A 27500-nucleotide genomic window follows, 5' to 3' on the forward strand; every position below is an offset into this window, starting at 1 on the left:
AAAATCATGGCTAAGATTCCGCAGCTTAGTAAAGAAGAAAAAGCATGCATTCAACGTCTTGCTAAAAGTGGTATGTCTCATGCAGATATTGCAACAATTTACATGGTTAAACGCACTATAATTTGGCATGTTGTACAGCAGTTTATTCCCCTGTCTCCTAAAAAGAGGTCTGGACGTCCTAGAGTCACTTCACAGCGTACTGACCTTAGGATGGTAACAATGGTCAAGATGAATCCTTTAATAAAGAAAAGCATAACAACACTTTCTAATGTCTCAAAGCACACAATTTGTCACAGACTTTTTGCGGAATTAAACTTACCTGCACAAAGGCTATTTAAGAAGCCATTAGTAACTGAAAAGATGAGAAAAAAGCGCATTGAGTTCTGCAAGAAGCATCAAGATTGGACAGAAGAACAGTGGAAACAGGTGATGTTCAGTGATGAGTCCATGTTTCATCAGTTCTCTGATGTCAAGCTTTTTGTTCGTCGACCTACTAGTTCTAATCTTACCAATCCTAAATACACATGCAAAACTGTGAAGCATTCACCTTCTGTAATGGTGTGGGGTTGTTTTTCTGCTCATGGCCTCGGATATTTATACTTTTTGCCCAAAGGAGAAACTATGAATGCAAAAAAGTACCTCAACGTTTTGGATGAATCTCCAATCAATTTCATGATTATTCATCAGTGCACAATTTTTCAGCATGATTTAGCACAATGCCACACTGCGAAGTCTGTGAAGCAGTGGCTTGGATCAAAAAACATACAGTTGGTTTGTTTTATAGGAAGAGTTCCACAATTCCACAGGCAACTATATTTGCAGCACTTTTGGTAAGAAATGGACAAATATAATGAAGTCCCCTAATATGGTAATATGGTAAGTTCCAGATAGAAGACTGTTACAGTAATCAAGTCGAGAGTTTACGATTCCACAGGCAATTGTTTTTGCAGCTTTTTTAGTGAGAAATGGACGATTATAATGAAGTGTGCTAATATTGTTGATAAGTTGTTAATAAGTTAAAGGGATCTCAAAGTGCCGAGACAAGTTGTGTTTTATATTAAAAAGAATGATAAAAAAAAATGTTTGGGCAGAATTTTTTTAAGTAAAACAAAATAATAAATGTTTACCTACAAAAACAAACTTTGTTGTTTTACTTGAAGCTCGCCATCTTCACATTCTGACACAGGGACTTGGTAATTCGGCTGTTTTACCGGGTACCCAGAATCAGCCATTTTGTTGCAGTACCCGGCACCGATTATTTTGAAAGAAATTTTTAATAAACATAAACCTTGAATGGTGTAACTACCTGTTTAAGTGGTACATTAAATGTCCCAATATTAACAACAAGATTGCTTTAAGATTGCATTAATTGTCCAAATATTAACAACAAGATTGCTTTTAGTTTAAACCTCAACAAAGAAACTTCTCGATATAAGTCTAAGAGTGCTATGGAGTCGATAACCACAAGCCCTATTTACTCAATATAGATCTGTCTCACCTAAAATATTTTTTAAAGTACATTTTAGAAAATTAATTATAATATACTGCAAAAAGGAAACTGATTTATACAGATATTTAAAAAGCTTCTTTTTATTGTGTGAGAGAATTTTTTTACAAGAGAATTTTTATAAATTAAACTTTTGAATACTTATTGTTTGTTCAAATATAAAATTAATTAAACAATTAAAATAAGACAGCAAATAAGTGTTTTCTAAATTCTTTTTTAATTTATCTTATTTTATTCACACTACAGCCGAGAGGGCCTAGGGCCTACCCTACCTTTTTTGTTGTTGCAATTCTGTGCCTTTCTTATTCTTTTCTTTTCCGCTACATAACTTTTGATTAATTAGCGCATATTAGCGATTATTTAGCAATGAATTACAAAAAAATATATATCGTATATAATACCACAATTATAAAACAAAAATTAGTTACCATTAACAGTATTTTTCAAAGTTGATAGAGTTAATTTTAATTTTGAAGCTCTTGGTGATTTTGGAACTAACGACATGAGACGGCAAATTTTTCAAAATCTTGACAACCCGGATAGGGAAAGAGTATTCATGGACATCATGTTTACACTTTAGTTTGCATATTGTGAGTTTATAACCACGAGTGTAAATGTAGTTGTTTATTAAAAAGAAACTTTATATACTTAAGCAAACTTAAATAGAATAAATTAATCAGCATTATTTTGTGAAAGTAATTCAGTACTAGAGATTTCACAAGCTTTTGTTCCAACTTTTTTGATTAGACGTGGTGCCAGGTACGCGAAATCGGGGACTGCTTTCGGCACACCTCTAATACATATATATAAATATACATATATATATAAATATACATATATATATATATATATAAATATACATATATATATAAATATACATATATATATATATATATAAATATACATATATATATATATATATATATATATATGTATATATATATATATATGTATATATATATGTATATATATATGTATATATGTATATATATATATATGTATATATGTATATATATATGTATATATATATGTATATATATATGTATATATATATATATATATATATATATATATATATATATATATATATATATATATATATATATATATATATATAAATGTAAATTTGTGGACAGTCAAAAAAAATTGCAACTTTGCTAATATTTTAGCACATACTTCACTAAAGCCAACATATTGTAACAATTAAGTTTTGAACAAATAATGATTATCTAACTATCATTTTAAAATTGGTATACAAATCAACAATTTTTAATAAATTTAAAAATTTGCAAACAAAGTATTTTTTTTTAATATTGTACAAACTCTTCAACAATATTTTACAATAATTAGTATTTTGTAAGATATCCTTTACAATCAAGAATGGCCTGACATTTACGAGGCATAGAGTCAACTAAACTAATGCAAACGTCAATGGGAATTGAGTCCCATATTTCCTTGATTTTATTATTAAATTAGCATTGATTAATAAAATCAATTTTTATTAATAAATCAACATAATTTGTAGGCCTGATTCCTTTTATTTGACGGTCAATATGTTCCTGTAGATGTTCAACTATATAATGTAATTTCTCTTCTAAAACAGTGCTCCATTTTCTTACTTCTCATTCTTTTCTACAGTTTTAATTCATTTTTGTATGGAATACTGTTGTCATATTTGGACTGTTTCTTCTAATTATGCTCATTCTCCTTTAGATATAACCCAAAAAGACAATGTAAATGCAGTAGGACCTGCTTTAGCTCCCAAGCTTATGCTTCTGTCCTATTCGTCATATTGTTGCATCTTTTTGTTAACTACCAACTTACATAATATTGATTGCAGCCTTTTTGGAAACAAATTTGTTATTAAAAATATATTTAATTGTATAAGTTTGTTTCAAAAATATATTTAACTGTATAATTTTGTCTAAAAAAATAAAAAGTCAATTTATATTATATATAGAGAGACTTTAGTTTATTTAACATTTAATGCAGGATTTTTAATGCACCTAATGCATTTAATGCACTATTTAATGCAGAAATCAATTTTTAATTGATTTAATGCAAACTATTTAATGCAGGAATCAAATTTATTATAAAAAGCAAACAGTTAGAAAATCGGTAAAAAAAGGCAGATTCTGATATCAATTGTACAAAAAGTAGCCAGTTAAGCTACAACTAATACAAATTAATTGGTAAATTACTAATATATATAGAAAGTAATTAACAATAATTTTTGTTATTATTAATTTAGTAAAATCTTTATAAAGCTTTTAACTTGCTTAAACACAATATTATTTCTCTTTGCAACCAAAGTATATAACAGATTTATGTAAATAAAAAGCTTCCTAAATTAAAATTACATGTATACGCAATTTAAAATTGGACTTGAATGTTCTTATCCCCTTGGTACACTGTTTACTAATGTCATCATGTCTTTTTTGCTGATTTTCACTATGAAACTTAAGTAATAATTGAAACAAAATGTTTACTTGGGCAAATCAGTCATATTATAGTAAAACTTGACTTCTTTAAGCAACATTTCAATATCTAGATATTTAAACATGACATTGCATGGCAAAATTATTTTTAGAGGTAAATTTTTTCAAATTCCATGAGGCTGTGCAAAAAGTAGTTATTCTAACTAGCACATGAAAAGTTCTGTAATTAGTTATTAGTAATTAATTACCCAACTTTATACAACTTCAAACCTCAATAATCAACTTAAAATGGAAACAAATTGAAAATAGGAAAATAAAAAGGGCTTTTATAATTTGGACAAAAAGCAGCAGAGGGCTACTATAACTAAAAATTTTTTGATGACCTTTTCTAAAAGATATAGTCAACTTCTGATGTCTCAGTAACTAACATTACTTTTAGTATTGTATTATACTAGTATAATTCAAATAATCCAGATTTAAATAGTTTATTGAGTGTGGAAAATGTTCAAACAAAATAAAAATTCTCCAGAATTATCAAGAATTATAGTAGACAATTCAAGTAAGAGATTATCAATGTTTCAGTTTTCCGAAGGGCAACCTGACGTAAACTTAAAGTTACATTGCTGATAGCTCTCTCTCTCACTCTTGCTCTCATCCTTTATATGTATATATAGGTGTGTGTATTTGAATGTATATAAATATGTGTGTATTTGTATGCATATATATATGTGTGTATTTGCATGTATATATATATGTGTGTATTTGTATGTGTATATATGTGTATATATACATATACATTGTATATATACATATATACATTGTATATATACATATACATATATATATATATATATATATATATATATATATATATATATATATATATATATATATATGTATATATATATATATATATAAATATATATATATATATATATATATATATATATATATATATATATATATATATATATATATATATATGTATTTACATATATATTTATCTATATTAAAATTATTGTAATTATACAAACCTTATTTAATATAGTCATTTGAGATATGAACAGTAAAAATGAAACTATTAAAAAAAGTGATCCAATATCTGATGTTGTCATACCAAGTCCACCTATTTAAAATAAATACATCTATATTGGTGATGTCCATATTGGTGAAAAATTTAAGTTCAATTATAATCTTTCTTACAATATTGTGGTAGAGTAGCCGCAAACACAGGAAATAACTCATTGTGACCCACAATCAGCACAGAGTATGCACAGTGGATTAATATCAGGAGTAAATAATATCTGTTCCTTTATTTAAAAATTAAATAAAACTTTAAAATAAAAACTTAATTTTTTTAATGGTAAGTTCTTTCAGACTGTTTTTTTAGATTTTGTATAATTTATTGTAAATTACATTAATGTAAAAATTATGTAAAAATTAGAAAACTAACCCTAGAAGTTTTCCAAATTTTGTATTCTTAAACCGAAAAAAATGCCTTAAAACTGTTTGCTTCTTTGAATCGAGCAATCCTGATTTTTCTGTCACAATTGTTTGAACTGAGCCAGTATTGATAGAACAGTTTAAGTAAACATTTGAATCCATTAATGAATTTTGAAAACAAGCATTTTCAACTACGACCTCCTGTTCCTCTAAATTTCTAATACAAATATTTAGTATTAGATTTATTTCAAAACTAAACTTTATTCTGATGACGACTATTATAAATATTTTGGATGTAATAAAGTTATTTATTTTAAATCAAGAAATAAATGGTTACGTTTTTTTCTTTGGCAGAAGAAAAACTGTCACTAAAAGTGAAATTAACACTGCACTAGCAAATAGAAGGTTAGGTATCACAATCTTAAAAACGTCAAAGAATGATCCTACAGAAGAAAAAATATATATATATTGAATAAAAAATAAAAATAAAAGACATGTTTCAAATAATCAGAAGATAATAAAAAAACAAATATGAAATCAATGTTGATAGAATGATAAAATAACTGCTACCTTGACTGAAAACATTTGGGTATTTAGCAACAGGAAACACCAGATAACCTGAAAAAGTGTTATTAAAAAGTCTTTTTATAATTTTTATGATGATGACAAAAAAATAACAGTGATTAGCAATGATGATTGTAAATCCAAAACTAAAATTATACACAGCAAAACTACCTGCAATACTAGGTCCCAAAATTAATCCGATATTAGATCCAGAAAATAATATACTGAAAGCAACAGCAATGTTTGTATCATCAGAAACATCAAACACAATTGCTTTAGATATTACTGTCATGCCTACAAAAAAATTATATAAAACTTTGAAAATAGCAAAATAAAACATATATATATATATATATATATATATATATATATATATATATATATATATATATATATATAAATATATATATATATATATATATATATATATATATATATATACAGGGCTTGTGATGAAGCGAGCGCGATCTTGTGAACGGGCGCATTTTACGCGCTCTGCTCGTAAAATGCGCCCCGAAAAGGTATTTTCAAACGTTCTAGGCGACCATATAAAATAATGCTCCTCCAATAGTTCGGGATTACTTTTTTATTTTCATAAAATATTTAACAAAGATTTTTTATTAAAGATATTCTGTTATCAAAGCACTGATATAAAATATAAAAAGCACTATGTCGTTCTCTTTTGCACTAACGTAATGAATGAGCAGTTTGAAGTCGTTAATAGTCACTAATTTCAATAATGGAATGTGCTCGTGGAAACTCATTGTGAATACAAAAATGCGCAAATAAAATAAGAATAGAAAATTAGAAAACCATTATAAGAAAATTGGAACCGCAGAGTATTTTTAATCTTGCAAAAATATCAAGTAAGATTTATTTGGTTTATTATTTGTAATATTCCACACATCGTTTATAATAAAAATAAATATTAATAGAGTAAATTTTAAAATTAGTTTTTGTTTATAGTATAGGTTTTTATCAACTATTTATTATTTTAACTCAAATTTAAAACGATTCTGTTGTTTAGAATGTTCGCAATCAAGGACATTCCAAAAATGAAACAAAGTAATGATTTCAATTTTTATTAAATGGAAAGTTATTATTGTTATTTATTATTATTTCTAATTATTCTTGTGTTATTTTTTTAAGATTGAAAAACGTAATTTGTCTTAAGTTAAGCGTAACAACCACTGTTAGTCTACTGGAATATGAATTGGAGAATTAAATTAATTAATGTTCATCTACCCTTACATTATTCTTACAGAAAATATGAAAAGACATTAAAAAAAAAATATAAACAATTGAACAGTTCAATTAAAAATTGATTTTGTTTTTTTTAGAAAGCATATAAAAATTAAAACATTAACTAAATAAAAAGACCTAAGATATTTCACGCTAAAAGCTATCCTTTCCCCCCACCCCCACCCCCACCCTTGTTTAATTATTTTTACTTGTCAGCGAAAACTTAAACTCAAAACATCTCAAAACTAAAAAAAAAAAATCAGTGAAAATAAGCCTTAAAAATTAGAAAATAATTCTTCCAGTCTGATAAAAACAAAAACTTTCAGTGTAAACAGGCTTTAAAAATTGCCGATCTAGTAAATCTTTATTTGTTGAAAATGAGCTTTTTGTTTATTTTTCACTAAAGTACTTATATCAGCGTAGTAAATCCTATTAAAACTATGCTAAAACAGCTATTTGAAAATGCACATTCAACTGCAAGCCACGCTAGAATTAAAAAGTTTTAAGCACGTTTTTGTAAAAAATATTAGTTTGAATTTATAAACTGAATTTTTTTATAAAAAATACTTGTATTGTAACATAAAATTTTTTTTCCCTTTTGATGAATTCCTTCAAAATTGAATGGAGGTGGAATATTTATGTCCTTGCCTTCATCTTTTCTCCTCATTGCTGAACAAAATCCATCACAAATTCCTTTAGGAACTCCTGAGTCTTAAAAATTAATGTGCTAGCACTGTCTTCACTTCCAAGCACTGTCTTCACTTTTTCAATTATAAAAGGTCTACCTCTCTGTTAACTTTGTTCATACAAAGAAAACAAACAGTTTTGCCATTTTCTTCATGAGATATTGCTTGGGTAGGTATTGTTTTGAATACCAATAAAAATAGTGTTGTTTACAAAATTTGTTTAACATAAAATTGAGCCCTTTCCTGTAAATTGTTTAAAAGACTTTATCAATGAATTGTGAAAAAATTGCTTTGCTACACAGCCTTTTGCCAAATTTAAAAATATTTAAAAGAATTTTATGCTATAACTTAATCATAGATGCTGTAGAAATTTTGTTAGTGAATTGAAGTTATTTATTTGTACTGTAGATATGCCAAATTTTTTAATGCTGTCATTTCCTTCATTGCTGTTTATAGTAATAAAATTAAATGTTGTAAAACTTTTTTGGATATAATGTTATGGTTTCAATTTTTACATTTTTATGATTCTAATATCGTAGGCTTTTCAAAATCCAATATCCCATTTCTCTGGGTCAGCTCGAAGAGGTTTTATTGATTTTTGACAGGAGTGTGGTATTTGAATTATAGTAATGTAATTCATTTGCATTTAGTAAAATACATTATTACTATGTAATATTTAAAACTAAACTAACACCAGTATTATAAGCTATAAAACAGTGACTGTATTGTTTGGTTTTTAGATTATAAAAACTTTTAGCATCTAATTTGCCAAAATATTAAAGACTTTGACATCCCTCTAAATTCAGTCTTTGATAAAAAGATCTCATTTACAATTTTCCAAGAAGCAATGAGTCAAAATTTCAACAGATGTAATTATAGAGAACTCTTTCAATTAACATTGTTGTATCTAAATAAAGGGCAAAATGTCGTTTTCTCTGGATTTAATAGATCAGGCCATTTGCTTAAAGGAGGGTGGATGTCAAAATTATTATACTCTATAAAACTTACACTGTTGAACAAGAAAATTAGTCAGCTACTTAAAGCATGTTTCAATTGGCACTTTGATTAGTTGAAATGGACCAAAAATGCCAGATAATAAATTTTTTTTGCAGAACAGAAGTTAAAGGCTTCTTCCAAATCGATCAAGCTTTTTCAGACACAACCGCACAACTTGTAAAATTGCAAAAGCATATCTAAGAAACTGTTCCAACTGATTTTAGAACCTAAAACTAATGACATTGCTTTTTCAAACATGTTTTTCCATGTTTTTGTAAAACAGAATCATTTTTAGTGGGAGATTTTTTGAACATTTTCACAACTTTACTGATTTTTTCTTTCAAAGAATGAATATCTATATTTTCAATATAAATTTCAGATGATATATCAATTGTAACATTTTTTCCTATATCAGGTTTAGTTTCCTCATCCGAATCAGAACAAATTTCATCTATATTTGTTATTGGGTCATTATCATTTAATTGCTCCCTATTAGAACACTTTTTTTTGTATAAACTTGAAGCACAGCTTGCTAAATAATGTGTGCTATACATAATTGATGTTAAAACTGTAAAAGTTGTCCAAATTGTTTCATTACTGCAGCTTCATCAGTAGTTCTGGCAACACAGCCTTTTAATTCAAGATTAAAAAGGCCAATTTAGACTCAAATTTCCAAACATTTATTTAAAGGCATTTTTATGTGTACTTGGATAAGGCCAAGATTATAAAACTTACCATTCGCATAAAACGTTAACACTTATATATCATCAATTCCTCAGTGATATCCACTTGTCTAATGTTAAACTGAATTTCATACCTTGTATTTTTAAAAACTGCAAGTCATCAGCCATTTATTTGTTTATATTTTTCTCCACCTTTTTTATATATACTGGAGATTTATGAATATTTTTAAACCTTTAGCTTGTAGTATGCTGCAAAGATTATATGACAAACTGAATTTTGCGTATGATAAGCCATCATTAGCAACCATGCAAGAAACAATTGCAAAAATTAATTGATAGATTTTCTTATTAAAATATAATGTAAGTTGATTTATATTTATTTTGTCTTTCATAAAATTTGTTACAGGTATTTTGGATCTTTTACCTCTGTTAGCGCCTCAATTTAATATATTTATTTAGTGAACACTTCGCAAATGTGTTTGAAGTCCACTCATGCTGCCGCCAGCTGCTTTATTTGTTTCCCACACTCAAGTTACAAACACCATATTTTTTGTCATACTTGAAATACTGCCATGCTATTTTTTGATTATTATTATCACTAATACTTTTTCTATAATCTTTATGGGGTCTATCTCTTTATTAAATACAATTTCCAAAAATGCTAAATATCATCTTTCCTCATCATAGTAATATGGGTAAATATTCATATACATCTAAAGACACAATATTAGATATACATCTAAAGACACTTTGAGGGCTTTCAGTTCAAATAATTCCACGTTAGGAGGAAAATTGAACAGTTATACAAATTTTTAAAATTTAAATTAAATTTATTTAAGATAACACATAAATTAGTATACAAACATATAACTAAAAGTAAAAAAACAAAGCAATTATAAAAAAATATTGTATAAAAAGTCTAGTAATAACACCAGTATTCAGAGAACAAATACCAATAATACCAAATGACATTATATGAGCAAATACTAGTACTACTGGTAGTATCGCAACTAGTATTGTATGATAAAATATTTATAATATCTGAAATATACAACCTTATTAAAGTTTGTATTATTTTATATGTAATATTTAATTTTATATGTAACCTTTTAAAATTGCTTACTTTATTTTGTTAAACTTGTCAAATAAGAAAACCCACAATGGTCAATTCCATGTGAAAAAATCCAGGGCATGCAACTTTAGGTCTTAGATTTTACTGATTTTTAAACAACCTAAGGATTTTAATAAATTATGAACATACTAAAAATTTTATTGTCTAATTTCAACAGGTACCTAAGATACAGCTATTTTAAGTTTGCCTTCAACCAACAAAAATCTGCCATTTAAAAAAATGGTTTTGGTACTAGTTTCTATTAGATGTGTGTTGGAAAGCTAAAAATTTGTTACATTACATATTTTGGGGCAAGAAATCCAATAAAACAATTTAAAATATTTAAAATCCCAATGCAGATGCATATCGCAAATTTAATTGTTTTTTCAGAAGTTGTATTAAATAGCTTATTTAATTAAGTTTAATTTTATTTAGTTAAGTTTATTTAATTAAGTTTAATAAAGTTGTATTAAATAGTTAAATTGATTACAAAGAATAAGATTGCGGCCTTAAAACAGAAATAAAATCATCTTCAATTATACTTAAATTTATTAATTATAAAACATTAGTTTCATATTTATTAAACTAAGACAAATAAACTTAAAAACAAACTAAGACTCCAAGACAAATAGAGCACTTGGAAAGAAACAAAAGTAATATGAAAAATTTTAAAATTAAAAATTTGAAAAACTAAAATTTATTAGTTATTAGTGTTACAATCATTTACATTATTGTTATATGTTTGCACTGATTTTGTTGTTGGGACATGGATAACTGCAATCAAACTCCTTAATTATACCCAACAGATATCATCTCTCTGTGGTCAAGTGAAGTTTTGAGAAGGACCGTGAGGTTTTTAATTTGAATATCATTTGTAGTAATATTTATCTCTGTAACCATGCCTACCCAAAAGGAATTGTTCTTGCATTCAACAAAACCATTTAGATTTGGTACAATTACAACATCAGACATTGCTGCTTTTGACAGTATAAATCTGTCAACACATTAATGCTCTCTTGTTCTTTTAAAACTAATTTCAAAATTTGAAATGGGTATGTAATGATAATAACTCCTAGTACCTGGAACATTTTTACCTGTTTCAAATTGCTCCTTGCTGTTGCCTTGCTTTAACTTTTTCTTTGGTAATTTTATAAAATATGATTGTGTTTATATTGGTGATGCAAAACTTAAGCATATCATTAAATGTCAATATTTAGTCTTCCAATGGTCTTTGTAAACTTGCTTTTGCTGATGTTCTTTTAATGGTAACACCTATGCCATCACAAGTAGATTTTCCATGGATGGTTGCAGAAAATACCCATTCAGCTGTAATCTCAAAATCTTCTTTATGATGGCATAGATTTATAAAGTTTTTATAGTTTTTATAATGAGCAGAACATCCATCAGAAAAATAATAAATTTTATTGATACCCACTAGATATTCTTTAATGTTCACTACAATTTTCTTTCGAAAATCATACACAAAGTATGTATCATGATCATTGTCATCACTTAAAAATTTATGCTGAATATTTGTTTTAAAAAATTTCCTTCAAATATACAGCAACTGGATGTAGTGTACACTGTTGTTTATTCCAATGGTAACTTTGTATTTCATCCTGTATAACAAACTGATAATTCTCTGCAAAATCTACCAGTATAATACATTCATTGTAACCTAAACTATTTTTTAGCTCTTTCAAGTAGTGCGTTTAGTATTTAGCAATATATGAATGTTTATTTAGCAATATATGTTAGTTGATTAATGTGAGAAACAACTTTGTATGTATTCAAATAAGTTAGATGTCTGAGTAATTATTTGTGATCTTTCAGTACCTTCTGATTGATTAAATTGGAAAAATTAAATTTCTTTTTCTTTATCAATCTCACTTAATTCTTCATCTAAAAATACCTTTAAGTGATCATAACATAGACATTTGGCACATCTATGAACCATGCATTCGTTATTGTTTGTATCACATACTAATTTTGACATTAAATCTTTGTATGTAACATTTCATTGGACAGCATTTATAAGCAATGAGTTTTGATGGTGAATACAAACACATACACAGTGTACCCTTTGGGCCCACACCAATACACCATTTTGGACGCAAACTACAAAACTTTTAAAATTCTATTTTAAAATTAAGGTATTTACTTTGAAAATCAATTTAAAGTTCATGAAGGTTGCACAACAATAATCTTTTTTGTTGTAAAGGATCACATTTATCCTTACCACAATCTTTTTTACCAGGCAGATTTCTAGAATATTCATCTTGTTGAAAAAAATCTTAAACCAAGGCTGTAAGAAAGTCAGGTATTTCTTGGCCTATTTGTTAATCAGGTATAGGAAGAATCACATTTTCACTTTAAAGTTTCCTAGCACGTCATGTAAGATGTTCAGAAACTTCAAAATATTCTGAAGCATATTTTCTATGCCAAGATTCAGGTGTACGTGTCAATATTTGAATTTTTTTTTTAAATGATTCAAACTAAAGTTTTTCTTTCATTAAAATTGTCAAATGATCAAGATCATTTGCTTTTTTTAGTGTAGCCTTGTTGAATGGAAAAAGTTAAGGCTAAACTAAAGTTATCTATATTTACTCCATAAGCAGTTGTTACTACTTCTTCCATTATTGTGTAGGCTTTGGCTAATTTTCTATTTGCTGTTACAACTAATTGATGCTTTGCGACTCCATGAACTCCATTGGAGAGACTCCAATTGATATTAAAGAGTTGTCTAACTGTTGCTTATTACAAGATTTACCTTTAACAAATGATACATCACTATCAATTTCACACTCAATTTCATTATCAGAAACTCCATTTCATTATCTCAATTTGACAGAAACTGAATACATGAGCGAAAAAATTTCTATTCTGGTTTACTGTATAGATGATAGGATTCATATTTCTATTCTGGTTTACTGTATAGATGTATAGAAATGTATAGAAAAAATTTCTATTCTGGTTTACTGTATAGATGATTGGATTCAAAATTTCTATTCTGGTTTACTGTATAGATGATTGGATTCAAGGTTACAAGCCATTTCAAGAGATATGGTTGTTTGATTTTAAATAAAATCTAAACTTGAATATTAGACTATGCACGCATATATATATATATATACATATATATATATATATATATATATATATATATATATATATATATATATATATATATATATATATATATATTTAAACAACTTTAAAATGTATTTTACAAAATAGAGTGCTTAATGTTATTAAAAGAACAGAGCAATTATTTTCTGACGAGTCTTTATTGATGAAACACAGTGTAAAATGATAAAAATTTTTGTTAAGTGATTTTCTACTAGTTTATATATATATATATATATATATATATATATATATGTATATATACACATATATATATATATATATATATATAGATCTATAGTTTGTTGTCTTTGGGAAGAGCGGAAGGAAAAAAGTGATTCTTACGCCAACACATACGTCACTTTTAATTACTTTTGACTTTCGTCCAACATTTTCGTGTTGGACGAAAGTCAAAACCATTAATTTAATTACAAATTAATTGTTATATAAAAAAACCACAAAAACGCAAATTTAATTGACCAGAATGTTTTTAAAAACATTCTAAATGTTTTTAAAACATTCTGAATGTTTTTAAAACATTCTGAATGTTTTTAACAATATAAACAATGTTTTTATTTTTATTTTTTTTAATAAAATGTTTTTATTTTTATTTTTTTTAATAAAATGTTTTTATTTTTATTTTTTTTACTGTAAATCATGCGCGGAGTGTTGCTACATCGACTATCTTATAGCCTGACTCGCAAGGGAGTGCTGCTACATCGACTGACAAATAGCCTGACTCGCAAGGGAGTGCTGCTACATCGACTGACAAATAGCCTGACTCGCAAGGGAGTGCTGCTATATCGACTGACAAATAGCCTGATTCGCAACGGAGTGCTGCTACATCGACTGAGGGTTTGGTTGGGGCAGGCAGTCTATCAATTAATAAAAAAAAAAATTCCGGTCCTGCATTTTAATTTTTACTTTTTGTCAACAAAATATGGAAAAAACTTTCGGACAACATCTAAGGGTTCTATATATATATATATATATATATATATATATATATATATATATATATATATATATATATATATATATATATATATATATATATATATATATATATATATATATATATATATATATCTTGTTGCCAAAAGAGACTTTTATGGTAAAAAGTCTCTTTTAACAACAATTTTGCGACTTTGACAATTAAGCTTCAATTTATTGTCATCGAAAAGTTAAAACAATTAAATTAATGTGGAAGTTCATTAAGATTTATCGTTTTTTATAAAACCTCAATAATAATTTTTTTTAAATAATGGTGTTTTTGTTTTATTAATATATATTTTTAAAACATGGGCGGAGTGTTGCTACATCGACTATCTTAACCCCTGCTGCTACAAGGAAGTACTGCTTCATAAACAATCTTTTGGCCTGCTGCTACAAGGGACTGTTGCTACATCAACTATCTTTTAGCCTGCTGCTACAAGGAAATGCCACTACATCGACTGAGGGTTTGGTTTGGCATGCAATATATCATTTAAGAAAAAAAAAAATTTTATTCAAGTTTTTCAACTTTTTCTATTCTGGTTTATGGGGCTCTCTTTAAAACTACGATTTATGGAAGAAACTTTTTGACTACCATCCAAGACTATATATCAGGCCTTGTTAAGAAGCGTTACGCAGCTCGCATTTTGCTTGCGAAAAGGCGATTTGCCTACGCGTTCAGCAGTTTTGCGCTACGCAAAACCTTATATCTTTTAGAATATTTAAATTATCTTTTGATTACCGTTAACGTGACGTTTATTCAGAAGAAATAAAGTCGTAAGTAAAAGCATTTAACCGCAATTGTAAAATAATAGATTTTTTTGTTAAAGAAACAGTTTGTTTCATAATTTTTTTTTTGTTATTTAAAATTAGTTAAAAAAAAAAAGTGTTTTAAGTTTTATCTTAAGGAATTAAATATATAAATTCCTTTTAAATATAAAAATTATTTTTAGTCATAATCAGTTTAAAAAATGCACGATTTATTTTGATGTAAATATTTTATTAATAAGATATTTTGTTTATTGTTAATTCAATAACATAAAGTTTTAATGACGTTCATTTAATTTATGAAAATAAATTATGATCACGAATATGTTATCGGTAACTGATAAATAACAAAAAAAAACTTTATTGTTTAAAAACATTATTAAAAAGAGTTCACAAATTAAATAAGAAAAAATGTATTAACAGTTAATAAAATAATCAAAAACCAAATATAAAATCATAAGAAAATAAACAAATATTTAAGGTTTATGAAAAAAATATTTTTTTCAAAATAAAATTTAGTTCATATTTGAAAAAAATAATAAAAATGATTTTTTTAATAAGAACTTAGATTTTATTTGTAACTTTTGTTAAAGTGAGAAAAAATCAAACTGTTTGTATGATTTTTAACGCGTTAATAAAATAACTTTAATTACAATGAGGTACTTGAAAAGACGCTAGTGACGCAATATAACTTCTAACGATGCAAAATATAATTGCTGAGTTACTTAGAAATGCGTTACGCGTTTTCGCTACGCAGTGAAATCTCGTAACAAGGCCTGATATATATATATATATATATATATATATATATATATATATATATATATATATATATATATATTATATATATATATATATATATATATATATATGTATATGTATATATATATTTATTTTATATATATGTTTCTTCCATAACTTGTAGTTTTAAAAAAAGTTTAAAAACTTAAAGAAATTTTTTTTTATAATTATATCAAAGTGCTGCCACGAAAATAAATTCTTATTAAAAAATTACAAAGCTCGCTAAAAACCTGACTAATAATTATAAATAGAAATAACTATACTAATCTGCTCCATATATCTCTAGGCTAACTAATAAATTAATCACATACACAGCTTTTGTAATATATTTCATTATATTATGTATATTTTTATATCAATTTTAATTCTTATTTTCTTATTTTTATTTTATTATTTTTTAATACACAAATAATACAACTTAACTCTTAAAATAAAATTAACTCATAAAAAATATTTTAAACAACATTAATCATATAACTATTTCACAATTATTAGCCTACTAAAAACAAATTAATAATATTATTAACCGAACTACTAATCAATTTCCGTCCCGTAACGATCTAAAATAAAAATATAAACCATAACGTCCACCAAACAAATCGTAGAAAAATTAAACTTTTACTACTTGCCTGATGATTGTGATAACACATAAAACTCAGAGTTGCAATAATAAATTATATTATAAACATTAGCATTTAGCTAATTCCTGGTTAATGTGGATAACAGTAACATATATACTATATATATATATACATATATATATATATATATATAAATATATATATATATATATATATATATATATATATATATATATATATATATATATAGATATATATATATATATATTTTTTTAATTTTAAACATCTTCGCTTCCAACAAGGCTGCAAGCAGCCACTAATTAAAGTTGGAAGTTACTGTAAGAGAAAAGATGAAGATTGTAGAGCAAGATAACGATTGACGGACGACTTAAAAGATTGCAAATTATATGAATCAGGAAAGCAAGATGAAGGAAGCGAATTCCAAAGAACTGATGTTCGAGGAAAAAAACTAGACGAATAAGCGTTTTTGGAGCACTTAGGAACAGTCACAGAAAAAGGATGACACTTAATTGAATGACGAGTAACACGAGAATGAATTTTAGTAGATGGCACAAGAGACGCTAGCACTTTAGAGCAGTGCCCATTATAGTATTTAGAGCAGTGCCCATTATAGTAGAAAAGAGAAAGAGAAGCAACATTACGACGATGTGATAATGGTTGAAGGTTGGCTGCAAGAGCAGGTCCAACTATGTTTACAATGCGTTTTTGCACCTTGTCTAAAAGAGAAAGGGCATCATTAGAAGATCCGCCGCAGATATGGCAACAGTATTCCATACAAGGCCGGATTTGAGATTTATAGAGATAGAGAATAGAATCCAGAGTAAGAAAGTGGCGAGCTCGATAAAGAGATGCAACCTTAGCAGATGCTAATTTTGCAACCGATTTGATATATGGTTTCCAAGAAAGATTGGAAGTAAGAGTTAATCCTAGAAGATGAAGAGTAGGTGACTCATCGAGTACATCACCGTTCATAAATATAGGAAGATCTAAATTATTTCGATAACGATTGGCTGAAAAAAATTGAGTTTTATCTGAATTAAAGTTCACCAGCCACTGTGAGCCCCATGCTGTAGCAGAAGTGAGATCCTTTTCAAGCTCAAATGCCCCCTCCAAGCAACCAGAGGGTGTTGGTTTCTTATCACGACAAGAATAAATGGTAGTATCATCAGCAAACAATGCCACCTTAGATGTGAGAATATCTGGAAGATCGTTAATGTAAATTAAAAAGAGTATAGGGCCAAGGATAGAACCTTGAGGAACCCCTGAAGTTACAGAATAAGAAGAAGAGTGTTGTCCATCGAGGACAACTTTTATGCTATGATTGGAAAGGAAGGACTCAATGATCTTAAAGATGTTGCCGGATACACCATAAGAAGAAAGCTTATGGAGAAGACCAGCATGCCAAACTTTATCAAACGCTTTTGAAATGTCAAGAGCGATGGCCTTAACCTCTCCACCTTCATCTAATGCATGATAAAACCTGTCAGTTATTACTGTTAGCAAATCAGCTGTAGAACGAGAAGATCGAAATCCATATTGATGGTCAGAAAGTAAGTTATTAGATTCAAGATGAGAAATTAAGTGTTTGTTAATTAAAGATTCAAAAACCTTGCTTATGATAGGAAGAAGACTTATGGGACGGTAGTTAGACGAATCAGATCGCTCCCCAGAATTTTTGAAGATAGGGATAACAGATGCGGCTTTCCAGCAGGCTGGAAAACAAGACTCTGATAAGCACTTGTTGAATAGTTTTGAGAGTATAGACGATAGCTCCGGAGAACACTTCTGCAAGACAATAACAGGTATGTTGTCTGGGCCACAAGCTGTAGAAGAGTCTAGACAGGAAATCACTTTAGATACAGATGCTGAAGTGATATGAATGTCAAGCAATGAATCAACCTGTTTGTTGGCAATATCAGGTAGAACGCAATTAGTGGAATCAAGAGATGATATTGATGAAAAGTTTTTAGCAAACAGTTCGGCTTTGTCTTTAGGTGAGGTGACAAAGTCTAAACCATACAAGAGAGGTGGAATTATAGATTTGCCCTTATTATTGATATTATTAAAGATTCTCCAGAAGTCAGGAGAGCCTAATTTTTGAGATGAGATACAAGATTTCATGACCTGAGAATAGCGGGTTTTGGCGTTAGACAAAACCTTTTATATATATATATATATATATATATATATATATATATATATATATATATATATATATATATATATATATATATATATATATATATATATATATATATATATATTTGTTATTCACCTCCTCAAGGCCAAGAAAGCCACTACAGATGAGGAGGCTACTTAATAGTGGTTATAACCCTCTCTCAACTCTATAACTCCGAAACACGAACCTCGACGAACAAGGCCGCTGCGCGGAGAAACAAGTTGAGCGCGGTACTACCAGGGACGTGGTGGGGATCGAATATATATATATATATATATATAATATATATATATATAAAAATATATAATATATAATAAATATATATAATATACATATATATTATATATAAAATAACAATATATAACATATAATAAATATATATATGTATATATACATATATACATATTAGTGATATACCGATTAATCGGCATTGGCTTAATCGGACACTTTTTGCACAATCGGTATCGGCATTGGCCTCATTTTCCAATTTTCCAACTGATGGCATTTTATTATTTTCATCCTGCATTATGATAATAATTAAATAAAAAATAAACTAAACTTTATGCATTACTTAGAATTTTTTAAATAAATTTTTATTTTGACTTTGCTTACAGGCAATATTATTTATTCTTAAGACGATGTTTATAAGCTTTAATTTAACAGCTGAATGTACTTATACTTTTACTACCATTGTGTTATTTTTAGAATAATTTTATTTTGTGTTGTTCTATTGTTATACTTAAAAGTAACCTATTTAAAGATTGTTATCTATATGTGTTTAAGTATAGGCTACAATATTTCTATATTTTTATTTGTTATTTTTGTTTTATTTCAATTCACCTCCCTAAGGCCACTGAGATCGAGGAGGCTACTTTAGATTTGGTTACAACCCTCTCCACTTTATAACTCCGAAACACAAACCTTGACAATAAAGGCTGCTGCGTCGAGAAACAAGTTTAGCGAGGTACTACCAGGGACATGGTGGATAGAACATCACAAAATAAAATAATTATAAAAACAACTTAATTATCTAAAAATAGTTTAGATATCTAAACAACACATAATTGTTGTTTAGATATCGAAATTCCTATTAAATTAATAAAGAATTCTACTTAGAATTCTACTTAGAATTCTTAGAATTCTACTTAGAATTCTTAGAATTCTACTTAGAATTCTTAGAATTCTACTTAGAATTCTTAGAATTCTACTTAGAATTCTTAGAATTCTACTTAGAATTCTTAGAATTCTACTTAGAATTCTTAGAATTCTACTTAGAATTCTTAGAATTCTACTTAGAATTCTTAGAATTCTACTTAGAATTCTTAGAATTCTACTTAGAATTCTTAGAATTCTACTTAGAATTCTTAGAATTCTACTTAGAATTCTACTTAGAATTCTACTTAGAACTCTACTTAGAATTCTTAGAAGTAAACTGCTTATGACAGTACCATTTTCTTTTTAAAAATGAAATGAAAAGGGTTCCTCAAAAATTGTGTTTATTTTTTGAAAGTTTACTTTTCATAGTAAAAAAAACAAAAAATGTATATTTTTTAACTGAGTTTTTCTAATATCTTTTAAAATAATGGTTTGATTCTAATTTGTGTCCAAGTATTTGTTTACCAGTACTGATTCCTTGAAAAAGATTATACGATTTAAACTTGCATGGTTTTATATTTCAAAATTTTAATAGTTAATTCATCGAAATCGGCATCGGCCTTTTCCCATCCATTGGCATTGGTATCGGCCAAAAAAATGATATCGGTACATCACCAATAAATATATATATATACATATATATATATATATATATATATACATATATATATATATATATATACATATATATATATATATATATATATATATATATATATATATATATATATATATATATATATATATATATATACATATATATATGTATATATATATATATATATATATATATATATATATTATATATATATATATATATATATATATATATATATATATATATATATATATATATATTACTTTAAACCTTTTTTTAGTGTCTTTTTAAAATATCACAACACTTATCATTCTTTTATAGAAATATCAATCCTAGAACCTGCTCATGATGATAACAAATAATCTTTATCACTTCTCATTATATATGATGTCGTCTCAAGCAAGCCAGACCTCCAAATATAATTATCTAGAAAATCCTTTTCTAGATTACAAAAATCTTTTAACCCTAGTTAAAAGATACAAAGCATATTTTGTGACATTCATCATTTAAAGCTTTTTCAAATCCACAAGATTCCATTTTATCAATATTATTTATAATCCCTAAAAAAGCTATTACTCATTCAATGTGTACATGGGGTAAAGGTTGCTAAGGATTTACATCATAAATGAACATCATAAATGAAAAATTTTACAAAGTTATAAACACTTCTAAATAACAAAACTCCAAAAAAAAACAGAAACAGCAATCAACAACATCTATAGATACAGTTTGATATAGACGAAACGGTTTTAATTACAAAACTGTAAAGTTGCCACTTTTTTTTTCCTTTTGATTTATCATAATGCCTGTTTTTTAAGCAATAAATTTAAGTAGATTTGACTATGTTTTTATTTCTGTTTTAGAAAAGACCACTCTCCAATTCTTTGTAATAACTATAACTTAACTATTCAGGAAAACTTCCAAGAAAAAAAAAAAATCGAACCACATCGGTGTTTTTGTGATTGCACTCACCCCAGTAAAATTGTGATAAATGTTTAAATTTTAGGTTATTTAACTTTTTTAAATATTTTAAAATTCCTCATTTGATTCCTTGCCCCAAAATAAGTCTTTTGGGGCAAGAAATCCAATGAAAACAAAAAACCATTTTTAAAAGTGACAGATTTTTGTTGGTTAAAGGCAAAGTTGAAGTAGCTATATCATAGAAACTGGTGAAATTAAACAATAAAATTTTTAGGATGCTCATAATTTACTAAAATCTTTAGATGGTTTAAAAATCATCAAAATCTGAAACTTAAGTTTCATTTTCAAAAAAAATTTGATGATTTCACATGGAATTGCCCCAATATCTTAGGAATAACAATGTAAAGAAAATATTATTATAAACATGTTTTAATCAGCGATGTATAAACACCATGATTTTGTCAAGCTGAAGTTTAGAATAAAGACTTTCTGTTGAAGCAGAGCCTTAAGCTTTTATATTTAACTATAAAAATAATAAAATATAATTAGCTTTTTTATTTACACAGTCTACACAGTTTTCTATCTTCTCTAACTATCTTACCAATAGTTAATAAATGATATACCTAGGTATGTAGTATATATTCTAATACTGAAATAAAACTAATTTTAATGCTTAAGATATTTCATCACACCATTCAAATCATCAGGCTATTATTAAAATTCCATAGCCAATTTATAGACTTTTGGGTTTCTCCTTGCCTATAGACATATAATGGAAATAATGCAGGAAGCAGTTGCATATATACATTTATAATTTATTGTTTTTCTTTTTTCTCCTTCCTTCAGAGTTTTTTGAACTTTGTAAGGTATTCTCATTTTAAATAACTTGCTGAATAAAGCTATATTTGACTATTAGTTTTAAATGGAGAATCATAACTATCAGGATCAGAGGCGGCATGGACTTGAGTCTAATTTGAAAATCTAGTAATGAGTTATATAATACTTCATTGGCTCCTGCATCAGCAATTTTTATTTTGCCTATTGTAATTGAGAAATTAAATGAAAATGATGGTACTCTTTATATATAATTTCCTTAAAATATTATGATTTATATTTTCATCTTTGTCTGACAAAGTATCACTTGACACTTCGAAAATGTTACAATAGACTTTATCCCTTTCATAGCACTTTTAAAGTATTTTAATATACATTCAAGTATCTCAGCAAGTTATTATTGATTTTGGGTAGAACTTTTTGCATTAATAGTAATTGCCACTTGCTGCTCTTTGTTTTCTGAATATCTTCTTCTTAATATGATATTAATATGGATGTATGACATATGGTAGATGTTTATCCTCCAAAGATGACTCTAATGACATATAAAACAGCTGCATTATTAGAAAATAATACATAAATCTTTTCATGCAGAATTTCACAAGTTTGCATCACTTTATTAAAAAATTTACTGATATTATGTCCTCTATGAGACTCAAGGATGTGTGTAACTTATAAGATGACTTATCTAATTTCATAATCAAGAAACACGTCTATATCTGAAGTTATACAAAAATACAACAACAATTTAACATACACTTTTAATGTGGGTTCAGTTGTTTTTTTTTATAGTTGAAAACTTTTAATAATCAACAATTATATCACAAATCATATCAACAATTCATATCAACCTCAAGTTTTTTCACACTCAAATAATCTGATTAAAATCTACACAGTTTTTTAGACACAAACATATTTACATATAAAAACTTCTAAAATTAAACATACCTGAGCACAATCCTTGAATAGATCTAGCAATAACAGCCCAGGTATAGTTCATGCTAAAACCAAACAAAATGGTAGATGCAACAAGACCAGTTCCAGAAAGTATCAAAGCAACTTTTGTTCCAAATTTGTCACAGATAAATCCCCACATTATACTATTATTAAAAAAATTAATAAAATGAACAAATATAAAAGAAAATAAATACACACCACAAAACACAGTACAAAATCAAGTACATATTAATACAGGCCTTGTATTTAGATTTTTTTATTTTTTAAAGACATCAAAACTACTGCAATATAATAAACTTCCGCAAAACGCGACAATAAAAAAAAATAACTCAATTAACAAAAAACAATAAAGAAATGTTATATTGGAATGTTTATTTTCTTTAAATTTTTTAAATTATTATTAAATAATTAAATGAAATATTTAATTTTTTTAAATAATTAACAAACTTTTTTTTTCTCAGCATTAATATATGCATTAAAAATTTAATTTATTATTTAAAATATGATTTTTTTAAATTATTATATCTTAGTTTTTAATTTCTGCTTTGCGACTAAAAAACAATTTTTTATTTTTAAAAAGTTAGGGAGTAAAAAATTATAAAATTAACATTTTGTTTGTTTAATTTACCAGTAATTTGTATTTGTTAACAGCAAGTTTTGTACGTTCAAAACATATGTATTCCGCAAATTTTTGATGCAGCCTAAGAATTTGTCTACAATTTTTAGTAAAAGAAAAAAAAATAGTATAGGACAGAATGGCAAAAAAAAAGTAAAATATTAAACAATATTTATTAATATTTATTATCTATTTATTAATATTTTATTATCTATATCTATATATATATATATATATATATATATATATATATATATATATATATATATATATATTTATATACATTTATATACAATATTATACAATATATATTTTCTATCTGTTAATTATTTCACGAAGAGTGTCTGTTAAAATATCATCTTCACTATCAATATCACTATCTGTGTCATCTGTATCGCTTGTTTCAATTATTTGATCAAAGTCTACTTTTCTGAATTTCTTGATTAGATGTAGTAGTTAGACATTTTCTACGCTTTTGCATATATTTTGCGAGAGAACTCTCAATAATTTCGTTATAATCTTCAACCAACCAAAGACTATGGTTTCCAAGAATTACAACACAATCAGCAAGTGCTTTGTGACTCAAAGAGTCTTTTATCTTATAAAATATTTGTGACAGTGCTAAATGTCCCTTCAACTTGTGAATTCGATCCAGATATACTGATAATTAATGAAACAAGGCAACATACATTTTTAAATTGAATATAATATTTTTGAAAAATAATTTTCCACAAACTGCGCATCGGGTGACAGTCAAATTCACTTTTTTCCATTCTTTTAATGCGACGTCTCTTTGAAAATCAACGCTTTTTAATGGCGTTTTAAAATAATTGCCAAGAAGGTTGATTTCTGGCACTCCCGATTCTGGGTCTTCATATATCCAATGTATTGGATCAATAAATTTCATACTTCTAAAAAGTATAAATTCTCTTGAGTAGTCTTAGAATCTACTTGACAATAACAAAGACAGTTTTGAAAAAATCGTTTTTTTAATTTGACGAACTTCCATAATTGATTCATCATAAACAAAACTATTCATTTCTAATACTACATTGACATACGTATGATTTTTAACGTGCCTTCATTTATCGCCAGCCTTAGCAAATGAACCTTCTACATTATTTTTATCAGTGACCATGTAACAGTTTATAAAACTCTCAATAAACTCATCTTTTTCCTATCGCTTGAATTTTGTCATCTCCAATAGAGTTCGATTTATAACTGTTGGAATTTTATAAGCCAATAATTCATTAGTTTCAAATATTTTTGCAACTGGAACTATAACATCTAAGCTGTCTAGGTACAAACCAACTTTGCAAAGGAAAAAATGGCACTTAAATGATTTTAATAACCCCTTTACTTTCGCAACAGTTTGAATATTTGTCTGCTAGCTTGCATAATTTTAATTAAAAGCCATATATATATATGGCCATTTTAGCCATATATATATATGGCCAATTAAAAGCCATATATATATATACATACAACATAAAGCCATAATAAAAGCTGGCCATGTTTCTAACAGACTACAAACTCCTTTCCTCCTATGTCCAACAAACTTTCTACAAACTCCTTTCCTCCTATGTCCACTTGTTATACCAAGGCATTTTAAGGCTGCTTCAACTTCCGGTTTTAATTTACCAGAGTTCCTTAATAGATAGTAGTTAGCGATATAAAAGTCGTCAATTTTTGTAAAATCAGGGATTTCTTTAAATGCTTCTTTCACTGCCAATTCAATCCTATGATTAATGCAATGGATTTTTATCAACCATGGGCGACTCTGCTGCAATTGTGTCAGTACACCGTTATGTACATTTACACTTGTACTATCTGCAGTTGCACATATCACTTTGTTAGTATAATGTTCAGACCTTATTTTAAATAATGATGCATCTGATTAAAATATGCTGTTTATACCATTAGTTACTGAGTCATTGCCACCAAAGAGTGACATGTCCAGCAACTCTGTGACCATGTAAATCGGTATAGTTTTTCTTTCCGTTCGAACTAAAACCAGTTCTTTTTCTTTACCCGTTTTTCTTGCTTGACTACCGCCACTAAGAATAGAAAAAAAGTTGCACCGTTTAAGGTTTTCAACACATTTTTCACATACGGAGTCAGCACAACATTTATTCATTTCTCTTCCAGTATGACTATTCTCATTTGGTTTAATTAAGCTTGCGCCAGTTAATTTTGCACACTTCACCTTAAATAAAAATGTTAAACGCATCCATTAAAAAAAAAGAACTTTTAAGCATATACAGGTAGAAAAATAAAACAAATAGAGTAGATTAGGGTAACATGAGCACCTTGGTTATTATGAGCATACCCAAAAACTTCTAAGATGTAAACAGTGAAGCTAAAGTTGCTTTATAATTTTTGAATCAACTTTATATGGAACTGTGACAACAATATGGTTATAACAAGAATCAGTATAATTTGCGTAAAATTATATATAGTAAATAGCAGCTCTCGTCTAATTAAAACGCTATTCAATTTTTTGTTAAAATATTATCATTACGCATTACACAAAATATCATCATTCGTTATTAAACATTAAGTTTTATATTTAACATATAGTTTTGACTTTATTTAAAAAAAAACATTTTTGTGTAATACGAACGTGCTCAAATTACCCAGTGTTTTTAATTAAAATTACCTAGTTAAAAGTCCTAAAATTGCAGTTGTTTTGATTGCTTTTTAAATAAAAGCAAAACATAGCAAAAATTTTTAATATTTTAACAATACAAAATATCTTTTAGTTAAATTCAAAAAATTTGTAATTTTATCGTTTTCAAGGTTCGAGTTAATAAAATTGAAAAAATAACAGACTATCTTATTGTTTTTGTTGTTGTTGTTGTTACATAAAAAAAGTAGTTTTGTTTCAATAAAAAATGGCTTAAAATTTGATTTTTTAATGATTTATATAATAAATTTTGTTAATAACGATTCATTATATTCCACAAATTAGTTCAAATTGTTATGTTGTTATTTTTTATACTTAATAAATACTATCTTTTAAACTTAATTTAAAGTGCTCATATTACCCTGGGTAATATGAGGCCTTAGGTTACTTTTTTAAAACCTCTGTGTTTTTAAGAAAAATATTTTGGGTGTCCGAATATCTAAGTAGATCATAAGTAGTGACCCCTAAAAATTGTTTATTTAAAAAGTTTTGGATTAAGCATAATTAATTTTAAAAAAATTCCAATTTTGGCTTAAGGTGCTCATAATACCCTATTCTACCCTAAAAATTAAATAAAATGTTATAATGGCAAAA

General features: G+C 26.8%; 1 protein-coding gene across 3 annotated transcripts in view; it reads right to left on the reverse strand.

Moving 5' to 3' along the window:
* Positions 1-27500, reverse strand: part of LOC100204131 (uncharacterized) — a 107756-nt gene that overhangs the window by 27028 nt on the left and 53228 nt on the right. For all 3 annotated transcript variants that reach the window (XR_010637554.1, XM_065793140.1, XM_065793141.1), the window contains 7 exons: positions 23596-23747; positions 6124-6246; positions 5959-6006; positions 5726-5831; positions 5399-5605; positions 5149-5255; positions 4980-5071 (listed from right to left, as the gene is read on the reverse strand). Coding sequence is in view for 2 of the 3 variants with exons in the window: in XM_065793140.1 (XP_065649212.1) it covers positions 4980-5071; positions 5149-5255; positions 5399-5605; positions 5726-5831; positions 5959-6006; positions 6124-6246; positions 23596-23747 (835 nt within the window). In the remaining variant the exon portion in view is untranslated. The remainder of the gene's footprint in view (positions 1-4979; positions 5072-5148; positions 5256-5398; positions 5606-5725; positions 5832-5958; positions 6007-6123; positions 6247-23595; positions 23748-27500) is intronic.

This window comes from Hydra vulgaris, chromosome 03 (genome assembly GCF_038396675.1).
Source record: "Hydra vulgaris chromosome 03, alternate assembly HydraT2T_AEP".
Classification (NCBI taxonomy): Eukaryota; Metazoa; Cnidaria; class Hydrozoa; order Anthoathecata; family Hydridae; genus Hydra; species Hydra vulgaris.